The sequence below is a fragment of the Cervus elaphus genome, chromosome 13 (genome assembly GCF_910594005.1).
Source record: "Cervus elaphus chromosome 13, mCerEla1.1, whole genome shotgun sequence".
Classification (NCBI taxonomy): Eukaryota; Metazoa; Chordata; class Mammalia; order Artiodactyla; family Cervidae; genus Cervus; species Cervus elaphus.
Window position 1 is genome coordinate 68,665,117 of NC_057827.1, and position 13,139 is coordinate 68,678,255.

Sequence of the window (13,139 nt, forward strand, 5' to 3'; positions counted from 1 at the left end):
AATTTCTAATTTTCTCAGTGAAAAACAGGATGGAACAGTTCTAGGAAATACGGAGTCCATCTACAAAATATGCCATGTAGAATGCTACATACCGACATGACCTCATTCAGAATCGCAGGGCAGCAGGCCTTCTCTGCAGTGGGGAGGGTGCTGAGTGATCACCACGGGGCACTCGGCCTGGGGCCCCCACGCAGCCTCGGGCAGGCCTGCAGGGCACGCTCCTCCACACTGCGACTGCGAGACGGCTGGCCACGTGTGTGCTGCGCGCGCTCAGTCGCGTCTGCCTCTGCGACCCCACGGGCTGCAGCCCGCCAGGCTCCTCTGTCCTCGCAATTTACCAAGCAAGAATACTGGAGTGGGTTGCCATTTCCTGCCTCAGGAGATCTTCCTGACCCAGGGATCGAACCTGCGTCTCCTGTGTCTCCTGCATTGGCAGGCGGGTTCTTTACCACTGAGCCACCTGGGAAGCCCGAGATGGCAGGAGTCACCTGCAAATCCAGCATTTTCCTCAGCTTCCTGTCTAGATGGAGATTTCCGTCTTTAAGGGAATAGATCACAGTTTTGTTTTTTTCTTTTCTGCTGCACTGCCCAGCATACGGGGTCTTAAGTTTCCTGACCAGGGATTGAACCCGCACCCCTTGCAGTGGAAGCGTGACGTCTTAACCACTGGACCACCAGGGAAGTCCCAGAAGTACGTTCTCTCAATCAAAGACGACGACCAATGACTGAACTTCACAGCCCACACGCTCCTCTCACAAAAGGGAGCAGACACTGGCACCGCGGACTATGCCCTGCAGCACGCCAGGCACCCATCCACACAGCCTGCAACCTACACCTTCCTCACTCCTGCGGTGTTAGTGATGTTCTAGAACCCCGCACATCACACTCCAGTACCACGGACCACTGCAGGCCACGGGGTCCCAAAGAGTCGGACTCGACTTAGCGACTGAATGGCAACCAGTACCACAGACACCCGTCCTCTTGAAGATGTCACCTTTTAACTTGATTTTAACCCCAGAGATCTGTGTTTCTAGGTTATTAGGTTTTAAATATGAGAAACACATGCTCTCACCTAATAATTCAGAAAGCCAACATGAGCACATGGCCCACTTGACATTTTTGGTCCTAAGTTTGCAATTTCTGTTGAAAAATTAATGTTTTCTTTTTCTCGCATAACAAGAATGTTTATGTTAATGATAGAAAGTAACAATTTACAAAATGTCTAAGTGCAGTGAATTTTCCCAAGTCATACTATAATCTTTTTATTCTGTTTCACATCAGTTTTCCACAATTAAAAAGAATTAAAACTAAGACTATTGGCTTCCCACAGCTTGAGGAATTTTATAATTCCTTTATTCTGTAATAATTTTATCAATTATCTGTACAAAGGTGAAAAGAAAGCAAAATTTCCACTCTCTGTCACCCGTGAGGCTGGCTGAAGCGTTGTGAAGTTCTGTCTCCTCTGTCCTCGCTGCCCAAGGACGAGGCGGGCTCCCCAGACCCCGGTGGCAGACTCCCCTCAGCTCAGGGCTCTCAGGACCAGGGCCCCCAGTCCCCTGGGGCCTGTGAAGACACAGGCCGCCCCCCATCCTTGCCCGGCATGTCTGGTTCAGCAGGTCTGTGGTGGGGCCCTGAAAGCTGCCTTTCCAACGAGTTCCCAGAACCGGCTGCGGGGCCTGGCTCTGCGCCTCGGGAACCACACCTCCCTCTTGCTGACGGGACGCTCCAGCCCCATCCCCTTCTCCCCCTTCCCGGTTGTACTCAGCCTGCTCTGTTCCTAGAAGCACCCTTCCCAGCCACATCCACACAGACACATCCTGATTACAGCATAAAGTTGTCCTTACATTCATCTGAACCTGAACTCAGGGAAGGTGGACTCTTTTAGGAAAAGTCTAATGCATCCCATCTTCATAATCGCCTAGGGATCTTTCATAAAGCAGATTCCAAGGCCCAGGCCTAGCCCGAGTGAATCACAAGCAGGCGGGGGAGCCAGGAGTCTGACCTTTCACTGCCTTCTGCCCCCAGGGCAGGCGGACTCTCTGCCTTCCCCCTGGGCTGCCCCCCTCTACCCATTCGTAGCCATGGGGGCAAGGCTGTGACTCCTTCCCATCTCTCCGTGGGAATTCCTGTCTGCACGCGGGGGCTCCCAGGGGAACAAGGGGCCCGCCCGAGCCACAGCACAACCGCTCTGAGCAATCAGAGAGTCCACACCCTCAACAAGGAGGATGGACTATCGACTTTCACAGTATTTCCCCCAAAAGAAGATCCTAACTTTTCGGGCGCAAGATGGTATCTGGTTCCCACCAGATTCTCACTTACAAACATCTTGAAGCAGACAAAATACTGTTAATAAAACACCCTGAGGTTCCTTGTATGACCCTTTACTGAAGCCAGCAGACTGCAAACAGTATTTCCCTGGCTCACTGAGCCAAATTAATTATTCCAAGATAATTTTTGACCAAATATTCTCATTAAGAAGGCACTTAATGAATGTCACACATAACACCAGCAATGTAAAAAATTGAAAGTGAACACAATGATTAGCTGTGGCCTCCAGTGTAACCCGCGTTGCACCAGGAAATCTAGCACACACGCCCCTCCCACAAGAGGCCCTGTCCCCAGGCCACGCCTGGTTCTCCGGGTCAGGCTCCGAGGTGCCTGCCGGGCCCACCACAGTGCGGCCAAGTGGCCCACAGTCTACGCCTGGGCCCAGAGGCTAGGCCCTGAGGCAGCCTGCGAGCACGCGTCTGCCATCAGTATTTTCCAAGAGAGAGGCCCGCGGGACAGCACGCGATTCTCAGAGAGGTTGGAGGTCCCAACCCGCAGAGGGAAGCAGGCGGGGTGTCAGACTCAGCATGGAGCTGGAGCCATCGCCAGCACCCCTGTCTCAACAAGGCCGCATTCAAGGAGGGCCTCCCAGCTCCGCTCTTTGTCTTCTGCTGTGTTTCTTATTTTTTGGCCATACTATGCGGCATGCGGGATCTCAGTTCCCTGACCAGGGATCGAACCCACACCCCCGGCATTGAAAGCGCAGAGTCTTAACCACTGGATGGACGGCCAGGGAAGCTCCCCAGCTCTGCTCTCGGAAGCTGGCTCATCTCAGGCAAGTGCTCTGACTTCTTGCAAGCTCTTTTCCTCACCTCTAGAGTGGAGCTGAGCTCCCAGCACGGGGACGAGCCAGTGCAGGAATCCAGAGCCGGCGCACACCAGCTGTGTGTCGCGCGATGACGGTGGGGGTGGTGGTGGCGACAGCAGCCCACGCTGATTAAAGACCAGGCCAGCCGGGTGCTGCTCCACACGCCTCACACCTCTCATCTACTCCTCACAACTACCCCGAGAGCCAGACACTATCATTACCCCCATCTTCCAGACCAGGGCCTGCCGCCGTGAGAGGCGTACGGTGCTGTGCGTGCTCTGGCCTGGACTGCGATCGGGGACACCCGTGCTCCCTGGACACAGAACCGGACGGCACCTCCGAGAAGCACCAGAGCTGACCTAACAGGGTGGTGCCATCAGCTTCAGGAAATTCCAGCGAAAACGCTGCTGCATCACTCACACCCTGAAGAGCACAGATGGACAAAGTGAGGAAGACGCTCAGCGATCACGCCACATCAGAATGTTTCAAGGAAGAGCTAGCAATGCCGTAACAGGTTTATGTCATGTCTATTTCCTTTTTATATATGCACAAAAGTGATGTGGGTGGAAACTGTCTCAATAGTTCTGAACAATTTCCTTTAATAAGGACAGAACTAAAATTGCTAAGTGAAAAGAAAGGTATGTGTCAGAGTGGCAGTGGCAATGTTTTTCTTCCTTTTCGTTGGTACATAAAAAATACTGCATCTTACAATTCAGTGGCTCAGATCTGTTCAAATATAAAAATATAACTGAATTAATCTGACACAGTAATGTCGTGCAAAATTGTTACATTGCATAATGACTGGAACATGAACCCTGATTTCAGAGTTGCCCTAGAATTGAGGAAATACAATCATTCCTGGGTGTCTGCAGGGTCCTGGTTCCAGGAGCCCCTCAGGTACCACAATCCGTGGATGCGCAAGCCCCTTGTATAAAATGCTCCATAGCTCAGACACACGGCCTAAGCTCCTCATGGAAACAAACTGTAAAGCTACGCTTATAGTCAAACAAAGCTTGGTTTGCTTTTTCCTTCCTGGCTCACCGCCCAGAGTCACGGATTTGTTTCAGGATGCCTGGTGCACTCACAGACTCTGAACGGTATAACCCTAAGGTGGCAAGACCAGCCCCCGGACCTGGAACAGCCTGTGCTCCAGAAGGCGGCCCGTGTGCTGCCGGTGGGGGGTCTCAGGGTCTGGGTGGCCAAGTCTGTCGAGGAGGACAGGCAGAGGAGCCACGGCAGGAGACCACGTGGCCCGAAAGTGGTTGGTGGTGGCCTTGGCCACCAGGCCTTCCCGGTCCACTCAGGGCTGTCCAGAGGGCCATGTGCAGTGGGCAAGAGCAGGCGCTGCCCGAGCCCCGGCCCCAGACCATCCCGGATGAGGCCCACAGCCATGGAGGGGTCCCTCGTCTCTCCATGCCTCCCTTTCACCATCCCGAACATGCGATCATGACAGAATCTGCCTCACAGGCTCTCAGGGTGAAACAAGCTGATTCCTCTCAAGGGCCAGGGGCAGCGCCTGGCCTGTGGTGAGCACTCACGGCCATCAGCCATCACTGTCATCGCCGCACAGTCGGCGCCCCGAACCTCCGGGTCTCTGTCCGCGGGTCCCGCATCCGAGGTTTCTGAGGTTGGCTGAATCCCTGAGTCGTTTTATACACAAGGGGCTTGAGCATCCGTGGATTCTGGTACCTGAGGGGCTCCTGGAACCAGTACCCTGCAGACACCAAGGGATGATTGTATTTCTTCAATGCTAAGGCAACTCTGAAATCAGGGTTCATGTTCCAACAGTGAGTATCTTACAATCACTGTCAGCCGTTTTCCCCATGTTTTAACATCTCTGACACTTAGAGGCCCCTTAGCACTGACAGCAGCTGATCCCATGCTCAGAGCACAGCGCCTGGCCTGTGAAGCCACTCGGCATCCCCAGGGTGAACCGACGGCCGCTGAGCTATAATACAACAGTCTGCTTTCTACGGTCTCTGTAGACAGACACCGAAAGAAACAGATTCACTTCCTCCAATTACATGACTCCCCTACTACTGGAAATTAAAATATTAATTTCTAAACAAAGTTTTCTCCCATCTAAACATACAAAAACTTGCCAGAAATTATCCCCTCCCCTCGAGTTTTAAAATATCACACTCTAACAAGCATAAGTCTAACATAAGATATGTATCTTATACCAAGAGAATTGTTATTATACTAAAAGGAGGTGATTCTGTAGATTCATAAGAACAAAATGTCGACTTACTGGTAAAAAGATCATTGCAAATTACAGTAAAATTTAGCGGTTGTTTCTCCTGGTTGCATTGATACCCTGTCCTGATACACTGTGAAAATATGTATTACACAGAGACTATCAGAGTGAAGGATCTAAGTCAGTTAGTGCATCTGAAAGTTAATCACAGAGTAACACCTTATTTATATCCAAGTTGTCTGGAATAAGACTTCAAGTGAAATTTCCAGGTAAGTGAGGTTTACTCCTCAGATATACAACTCTTTTCTATTTGTAGGTACTTTACATGGGAATCTTTTAAAAACATTTCACTCACTTTCCCATCAGCGTTTCCTACAGTGATATAGTTATCACAATCCAGTACATGACTATGTTCCCTCTAACCTGTCTTGGGGAACCTGGCAGCTTAGAGCTGTTCTCCCAGACCACTCTTGGTTTGGTTTATATTTTCAGTCTCCTCCCCCATGACTGGATTGTCACCTGTCACTTTCTGTTAGTGTGTAAAGTTCTAGAAGCGCCTTTTAAGAGCTCTTATTTTTAATAGGTTTTTAAACCAAGAAGCCAGATGACTTAAGTTTATTTTAAATTGTACTTAAAGCAAGACACCTGAGTGAGAGGTTTGTCTATGAATAAAATACACAAGGTTTGTAACTTAAAAGAAATATCATATATTCCCAGATACAAGACAATCTCCTACTTTCCTCAAAAGATGTAAAAGTTTCTGGATCCAAAAGTTTTATATCAACTTTCACAGACGTAAAACTTGTCTACTCATGCTATTTATTAATATACTAAGCCACATATTTTAAATCACATATAAAATATGTCCATTTGACATAATACTTGTTTCCATACTTCCATTTCATAAACATAACTTTATCTGAACTCTTCACATGCACCTTTAACATCATGTTAAATGTCCCCTTTGTTGCAAGAACAGCTTCTCGATCTAAAAGTTTTCTACACCACATCATCTGCCCTTTGGCCTAACCTGCTTGAGGTAATAAAGCAGTTTTTAAATCATCTATGATATTGTTGCTAAAATTCTATTTCAGATATAAAAAGTCCTTCATATAACAAAGGCAGTGATATTTTTTCATTTGTTCGGTAAGAATAATATGATCCATAAAGTCTAACACTTGCTGTGTGATATTTACAAGGCTCATTTGTCCTGACATCTAACACAACGGGGAGGTCAGACCCAGGGCTATTTGATAAACATGGGCCAACCTTCTGCCTCCTCCTCTCTGCTTCCCCAGGTGACCTCTGTCAGCCTCCAGAAGCAGCCGTGACCTTGGTCGGCTCAGGCACGCACGCTTCCCCAAACAGTGCTGTGTTGTTCAAAAGACGGGGAATGAATGAGCACTCAGCAGCAGAGGGCACCGTGTGAGGATCCAAACCCAAGGAGGAAGGAGAGTCCCTCTCAGGGGACTATTTGTGGGGGAAGGCCTGCCTTATTCCGAAGCCTAGAGTAGAATGCCGAGCAATGGCAGAGCCCGGAACGGACCCTCGAAGGGCACGAGCCTGTGAGAGGCCTGAGCTGGGCCTCCCGCTGTGCCACCCTCACCCGCGTCACCCCGCCAGCCTGAGCGCCGTGTGGCATCACGTCCCGAGCAGACAAGACTGCCCCCCAAATACCTCCCACACCCAGCTGGTGCTAGTGGTGAAGAACCCGCCCGCCAATGCAGGGGACGAGAGACACGAGTTCCATCCCTGGGTCGGGAAGATGCCCTGGGGGAGGGAATGGCAGCCCGCTCCAGTATTCTTGCCTGGAGAATCCCACGGACAGAGGAGCCTGGTGGGCTACAGTCCGCTGGGTCACAAAGAGTCGGACACAATTGAAGCGACTTAGCACACACGCACTGTATACTCATATACAACTACTGAACTGTGGTGACTGATGATTTTGAGAATTAAGACAAATATATGGGAACTATAAGCTTTAAAAGATCTTAGACGCTCTTTCAAATTATTCTACATACCTCGTATTAGCTCATAAATATTCATCTCCATAAGTTCACATATTAGTGCAAGAGAACCAGATTTTCTGTCACTGAAGAAGAAAGCAGGATTTAAAATGGTTTTTTCCTTGTATTAACCAGAAAAAAAGCATCAAAATATTTAACTCATTTGTAAACACTTCTGATAAACATAAAACACTCCCACAGCAAAGACCAAAGTGTGATGACCAAAACAGCAGAAGTTTTGATTTTCAATCGGTATTTTAGGTAAAAATAATTTTAAATAATAATAAACCAACTTTAGGCAAAAATTCTAAAAGTTGGCCTCCCACAATTTTGGGAAAAAAGCATCTTGAGATTATAAAAGTAACTATTATATCTTCAGATAGAAGAAAACAGGTTGAGGAGTTAGAGAAGCAAAACAAAGAAAGTAGGACTTAATTCAAGCTCTGTGGCTGCAAATTCAGCTTTAATTTACCTAAATTACTTCCACGTCACTGAGATACATCACAGTGTGGGGAGTGAAATACAAAACCTGGCCAGGGGCAAAAGGAGGAAGACGCCTCTCCCCACACCTCTGCAGGGTCACCCCAGGCCCCGCAGGGCGCCTGTGAAGGGGCTGGACGGGGCGCGCCGTCCCTTGGGCTGCCGTGGACAGAAGCGCTTTGCCCCTGAAGCGCTCACCACAGGCAGCGCTGTGACCATCCGTGCAGGCTGCAGCCTCCGGACCCGGCCGAAGACGTGCCTCAGAGCACGCGGGCCAGGAGGCCACGCGGCCAAGACAAGGCACTGTGTTCTGACTGCAGAACTGGTCAGCCCTCTGATGAAAACCTCCCCCACCTCAACGGTCAGAGACTGCGGTTCCCCGGATGGTGGTACAGGCCAGGCTTCCCGCTGAGGGGCGCCTTCTCGGAGCTTCAGGCCAGATCCCAGCCCCAGCCCCCAGCAGACGAGCTGTGCTCTGCCTTCTTCATTTGAACAGAAATGAAAACTCCCTTGAAATTACGTCAAGTACAGTGAGAACGGCTGCATGAAGTCATACCAAGATGGCAACTGCAGGGATGACCTAAGTGCGGCCCCCGAAGGAGGGCAACACGGCTGACACACAGGGGTCCCGAGCCGCCGCCGCCCACACAGAAGCCAACGGAGTCTCCGGAGGGGGACCATCTGAATGACGGTCGCTGCTGTGACACGGAGTCACTGCAACGAAGGCCTTTCCACTTTAGGACTCGGATGCAGACACTGGTCCAAATACGTGTCTGAGCTACAAAGCCAATATTTATAACGTCTACTGTGGTTTTCTTTCCTAAAAAGAGATCTAACAATTATCATCGAGGTTAGATACTTTTTAAAGCCCCAGTATACTCACAAAACCACTTCGTGCAACGTGAGAATGTTCGGGTGTGGGTTCAGGCGTCTCAGTGCTTGTATCTCTCGCAGGTTGTTCACTTGCTCAATACTATTGTGCAGGTAAAAATAAATAACGAGTTTATTATTTAGGTCAGCTTTAAAGTCAGGGTTACCAAATCACTGTTTATTATCCATGATCACAAGTTACAAGCTCACAAATAACGTCAAGCAAGTTTATCAGGTTTTATTCTCCCATCAGCAGCTGAACATTAGCATCTCATTTCTACAGTATCTTACAAAAATCGAGGCTCTTACGGCTTTGGACACGCATTCAAACTCTTCCCATCTAAACTCCTGAAAGAATACTTTGGTAGTTTCTCTTACAATTAATAAATATAGAAACATAGACTAAAGTTTTCCATTAGTCAGTTTACAGGAACTAACTGAGCAATGTAAGCAACCTCTGAAAATAAGCATCTCACGTTCAGACCGGCCTTCTTTCTAACCTTCAATGCAGGCTGTAGACGGTTTCAGTCATTCATCTGGGGAGAGGCCTTCTCTCAGCAGGTGTGTCTTTACTGAGGCTTTTCTTTATGGAGACTGCTCTGCCTGCCACTGCGTTCACACCCCGGGTCACAACAATACAAGTACCAGAGGCCAACGGCCTGAGGCTGGCTGGCACCACCCTCCAGACTGACCCTTACCAGGGCACTCTCCCTGTGGCTGGGCCCGTGAGGTCAACCCAGCCGAATGGCTCCGTCCACCAGAGACTCCATCTCAGCGGCTCCAAAAGAAACGGATTCTGGAAATATTCTTTCTCTGAACTGGCAAAACGGTTTCACCAACTTTTTTCTTTTCTTTTCTTTCCCCTGGCCTCACCATGTGGCTCGTGGGCTTCTTGTTCCCAGACCAAGGATTGAACCTGGGCCCCAAGGTTGAACCAAGTCTAACCACTGGACGCCAGGGAATTCCCAACCAACTTTCAACATGTAGAGTAAAGCTCAGCATTTTGTTTGGTTATTCAGAGTTATTATAGCCAATAGTATATTACTGCTGCTGTTTCAAATCAACACGGCTGGATATTTCCAGTCTCTCTCATGCAAATCAACAAATAGGAGCCTGATACATAAGAACCTGGGCAGTCTGAGCATAAGCATGTTTCTGACAAAAAGCTTTCGGTCCCTTTTTAACTATTATCCTCTATTTCCCCCCTCATATCCAGGATGATATTCAAAATATTAGCAATTTACACACCATGGTCCACAACCAACCAGAAAAGACACAGCTCACTTTGCCAGTGCAGTATCCCTAAGGAGGGTCCCTGCTGAATCCAGGACTGTAACCCTTTAGTTGCGGGAGAGAGGGGAGGATCCGAGACTGCTGGGTAAGGGGCCAAGCACAGTGCGTAGGGCGGTGGGGTGGGGCCACACCCCAGAGGCTCAGAAGAGCAGCTCCTTTCCGCCTAGGATCTGAGTTTTTCACTGCTTAGTAACCATTACAGATGGCCATCCTGGGGCGTGCAGGGACCAGACCACAGTCCTGTCCGTCCACTCTGCCAGTTCAGTGCCCAGCTCACCACCTGCTCCTCCCCGCACCCCGGCCTCCCCTAGGGGACTCTAGAGCAATACTTCCCAAAACATGTCCCACAGAATTTTATTTCTCTGGAAAACGCTTTGTGGATAAACTGCATGTTGAGGAAATGTGAGACAGGGCCAATCTAGTTCCTTTCGGAGAGTGACAATTTACAGTTGATGTCAGAAGCTTTCAAAACTCCTACAAAATAAGGAGAACAGTTTACCTTCATTTAAACCAACATTTTCCAGACTTTCTGTGGGCACAGGGTCCTCTCTTACATAATATTAAGTCACCGTCCCTTAGAACTAAGGTTCTAGAGAACACACCACTCCAGACCATCCTCTGAGTGACAAGGCAGATACAGATTTTTTTCCTTAGGGCAGAGGAGATGAACACAGACACCAACAAGGCCAAAGGAGGAAGAAAAGAGCAAGCTGAGCATTCTTTGGGGGGCGCTTAGGAAAACGGCGGCCAAGCATCTCTCCCTCCCTCCCCTGGGGTGCGCGCTGGAAGGGCAGCCACGGTTCACCCCATAGTCCCACACCGCAGAATCCCTGACCCAGGACCAGGCCACTGAAGACCCCCCACCGGTGTCTGCCAGCCTCTGCCCAGGGCATGCTGTAAGCCAGTGGCTATCAACCAGAGGGACCTTGCCCCGCTAACGGACACGGGACAATACTAGAGACATTTCTGGTTGTCCCTGCTCCATTCAATGGCAGCAGCCGAGAATGATGCTAAATATCCTATGGTGCACAGGACAGGACCTGTGACAAAGATGAACCTGGGCCCAAACGTCAGCGGCACCGAGAAACCCAGCCTTAGGTGGAAATAGCAAGAAACCAGTTGGAGCTAGCAACAGTTCTAAATTTTGAACTATATAGCTGATCTAAAAAAAAGAAAAAATAATCAGTCTTTTAGGACCAGTTAGTCAAATAGCTTTGTCATTCAGACAAACATTCACTCACCCTTCTCATCTTTAATATGAAAACTGCTATGATATCCTGAAACACATTTTCTTATTGCAGACAGAATCATTTCATGCCTCCCCAGGCACTCACTCAGAACTAAGGAACTAGTGCAAACATTAGACAGGCACCCTGACTGGGTTCTGCTCGCCTCGGTTCAGGCAACAGTGTGCACTCAAATGTAAATCAACTCTGCTTCTTCTTTTAAAGATCCTGGGGGAAAAAAAAAACTAAAAATCTGCAAAGTGACCACTTTTCTTCGCCTTGGAGTTGCTTTGAATTCTGTGGTCAAGTGACATTCAGGTTTTTTCTGTTTGTCTTTTTACTGTCCTGCTGGAAACAGAAAATATCATGGAGCGGAACACAGAGGAATGTAGGCAAGCCTCTGCTTCGAAAAGAACCAGCTGGGGAATTTCCCTGGCTGTCCAGTGGTTAAGACTCCAAGCTTCCAGTGCAGGGGGTGAGGGTTCAATCCCTGGTCCGGGAATTAAGATCCTACATGCTGCGGAGCAAGTAAGCCCGCGTGCCGAAACCGCTGAGCCTGGACCACAGCCACAGAGCCCGTGTGTAGCCCGCCCCACAGTGGAAGACCCCCACGACACGATGACGATCCCAAGCTCCGTGACTAAGACCTAACGCAGCCAAATAAACATTCAAGCAGACATACACAATGAAGCAACAGGACACGCTCACTGGAATGGCCAGAATTTAAAGGACTAACCACACCAAATGCTGGAGAGGATATGACGCAACTAGAACTCGGGTTCTCTGCTGGTGGAAATGGAAAAAGGTATCATCATTTCAGAATAAGGCTGGGCTGTTTCACGTACAGTTAAATAGACATCTACCCTGTGACCCAGAGATTCTATTTCCAGGTAATGACCTAAAAATATATACACACATTTACATAACCATAAAAAGTCTTGTATGAAGTTTTACAGAAGCTTTATTCATAGTGGTCCAAAACCAGAAAACACCCGGAAGTTCCTCAACATGAGATGAGATAACGAGGTGTTTTGCAGTCAAAGCCTGGAATGGACACCACTCAGCGGTAAGAAGATGTAAGCTACTGATACGACAATGGGATAAACCTCAGAGACTGCATGGATGCTGTGATAAAGGAGTGGAGAGATTCCATTTAACGGGAATTTCTACAACAGGGTAAAGAGAAACAAAACAAAACCCAGAAGAGTGGCTACCTGGGATGGGAAGGGAGGACTAAGGAACCCGAACGAACTCTTGAGGGAGAAAGAAATGCTCTATGCTTTGATTACACAGAGATATCCACTTGCAAAAATTATATAGTTCAAAAATGTGCATTTCAATGAATGCAAATTTTGCCTTTAAAAAAGAATTGCATAATAATAACCAAGTGGAATGCAAAGTAGGAAGTCAAATATCTGGAGCAGCAGGCTTGTTTGGCCTTGGAGTACAAAGCAAAGCAGGGCAAAGGTTGACAGAGCTTTGTCAGGAGAACAAGCTGGTCACAGCAAACACCCTCTTCAGTAACACAAGGGACGACTCTACACGTGAACATCACCAAAGGGTTAGTGCCAAAATCAGACTGACTGTATCCTGTGCAGCCAAAGATAGAGAAGCTCTATACAGTCAGCAAAAACAAGAGTAGGATCTGACTGTGGCTCAGATCACAAACTCCTTATTGCAAAATTCAGACTTAAATTGAAGAAAGTAGGAAAAACCAGTAGGCCATTAGGTACGACCTAAATCAAATCCCTTATGATTATACAGTAGAGATGATGAATAGATTCAAGGGACTAGATCTGATACACAGAGAGCCTGAAGAACTATGGACAGAGGTTTCTAACACTGCACAGGAGGTGGTGACCAAAACCATCCCCAAGAAAAAGAAATGCAAGAAGGCAAAGCGGTTGTCTGAGGAGGCCTTACAAATAGCT

The 13,139-nt window shown here is 48.5% G+C and overlaps 1 protein-coding gene across 8 annotated transcripts in view; it reads right to left on the bottom strand.

Moving 5' to 3' along the window:
• MOK (MOK protein kinase) overlaps positions 1–13,139 on the bottom strand; it is a 40,837-nt gene that overhangs the window by 7,250 nt on the left and 20,448 nt on the right. For 5 of the 8 annotated variants that reach the window (XM_043922148.1, XM_043922147.1, XM_043922150.1 and 2 more), the window contains 2 exons: positions 8,703–8,792; positions 7,355–7,425 (listed from right to left, as the gene is read on the bottom strand). The exons of 1 other annotated variant lie outside the window; for it this stretch is intronic. In XM_043922148.1, the coding sequence (XP_043778083.1) occupies positions 7,355–7,425; positions 8,703–8,792 (161 nt within the window). Of the gene's footprint in view, positions 1–92; positions 7,334–7,354; positions 7,426–8,702; positions 8,793–13,139 lie in introns of those variants that run through there. 2 more of the 8 variants (XM_043922151.1, XM_043922152.1) reach the window with 2 other exon arrangements.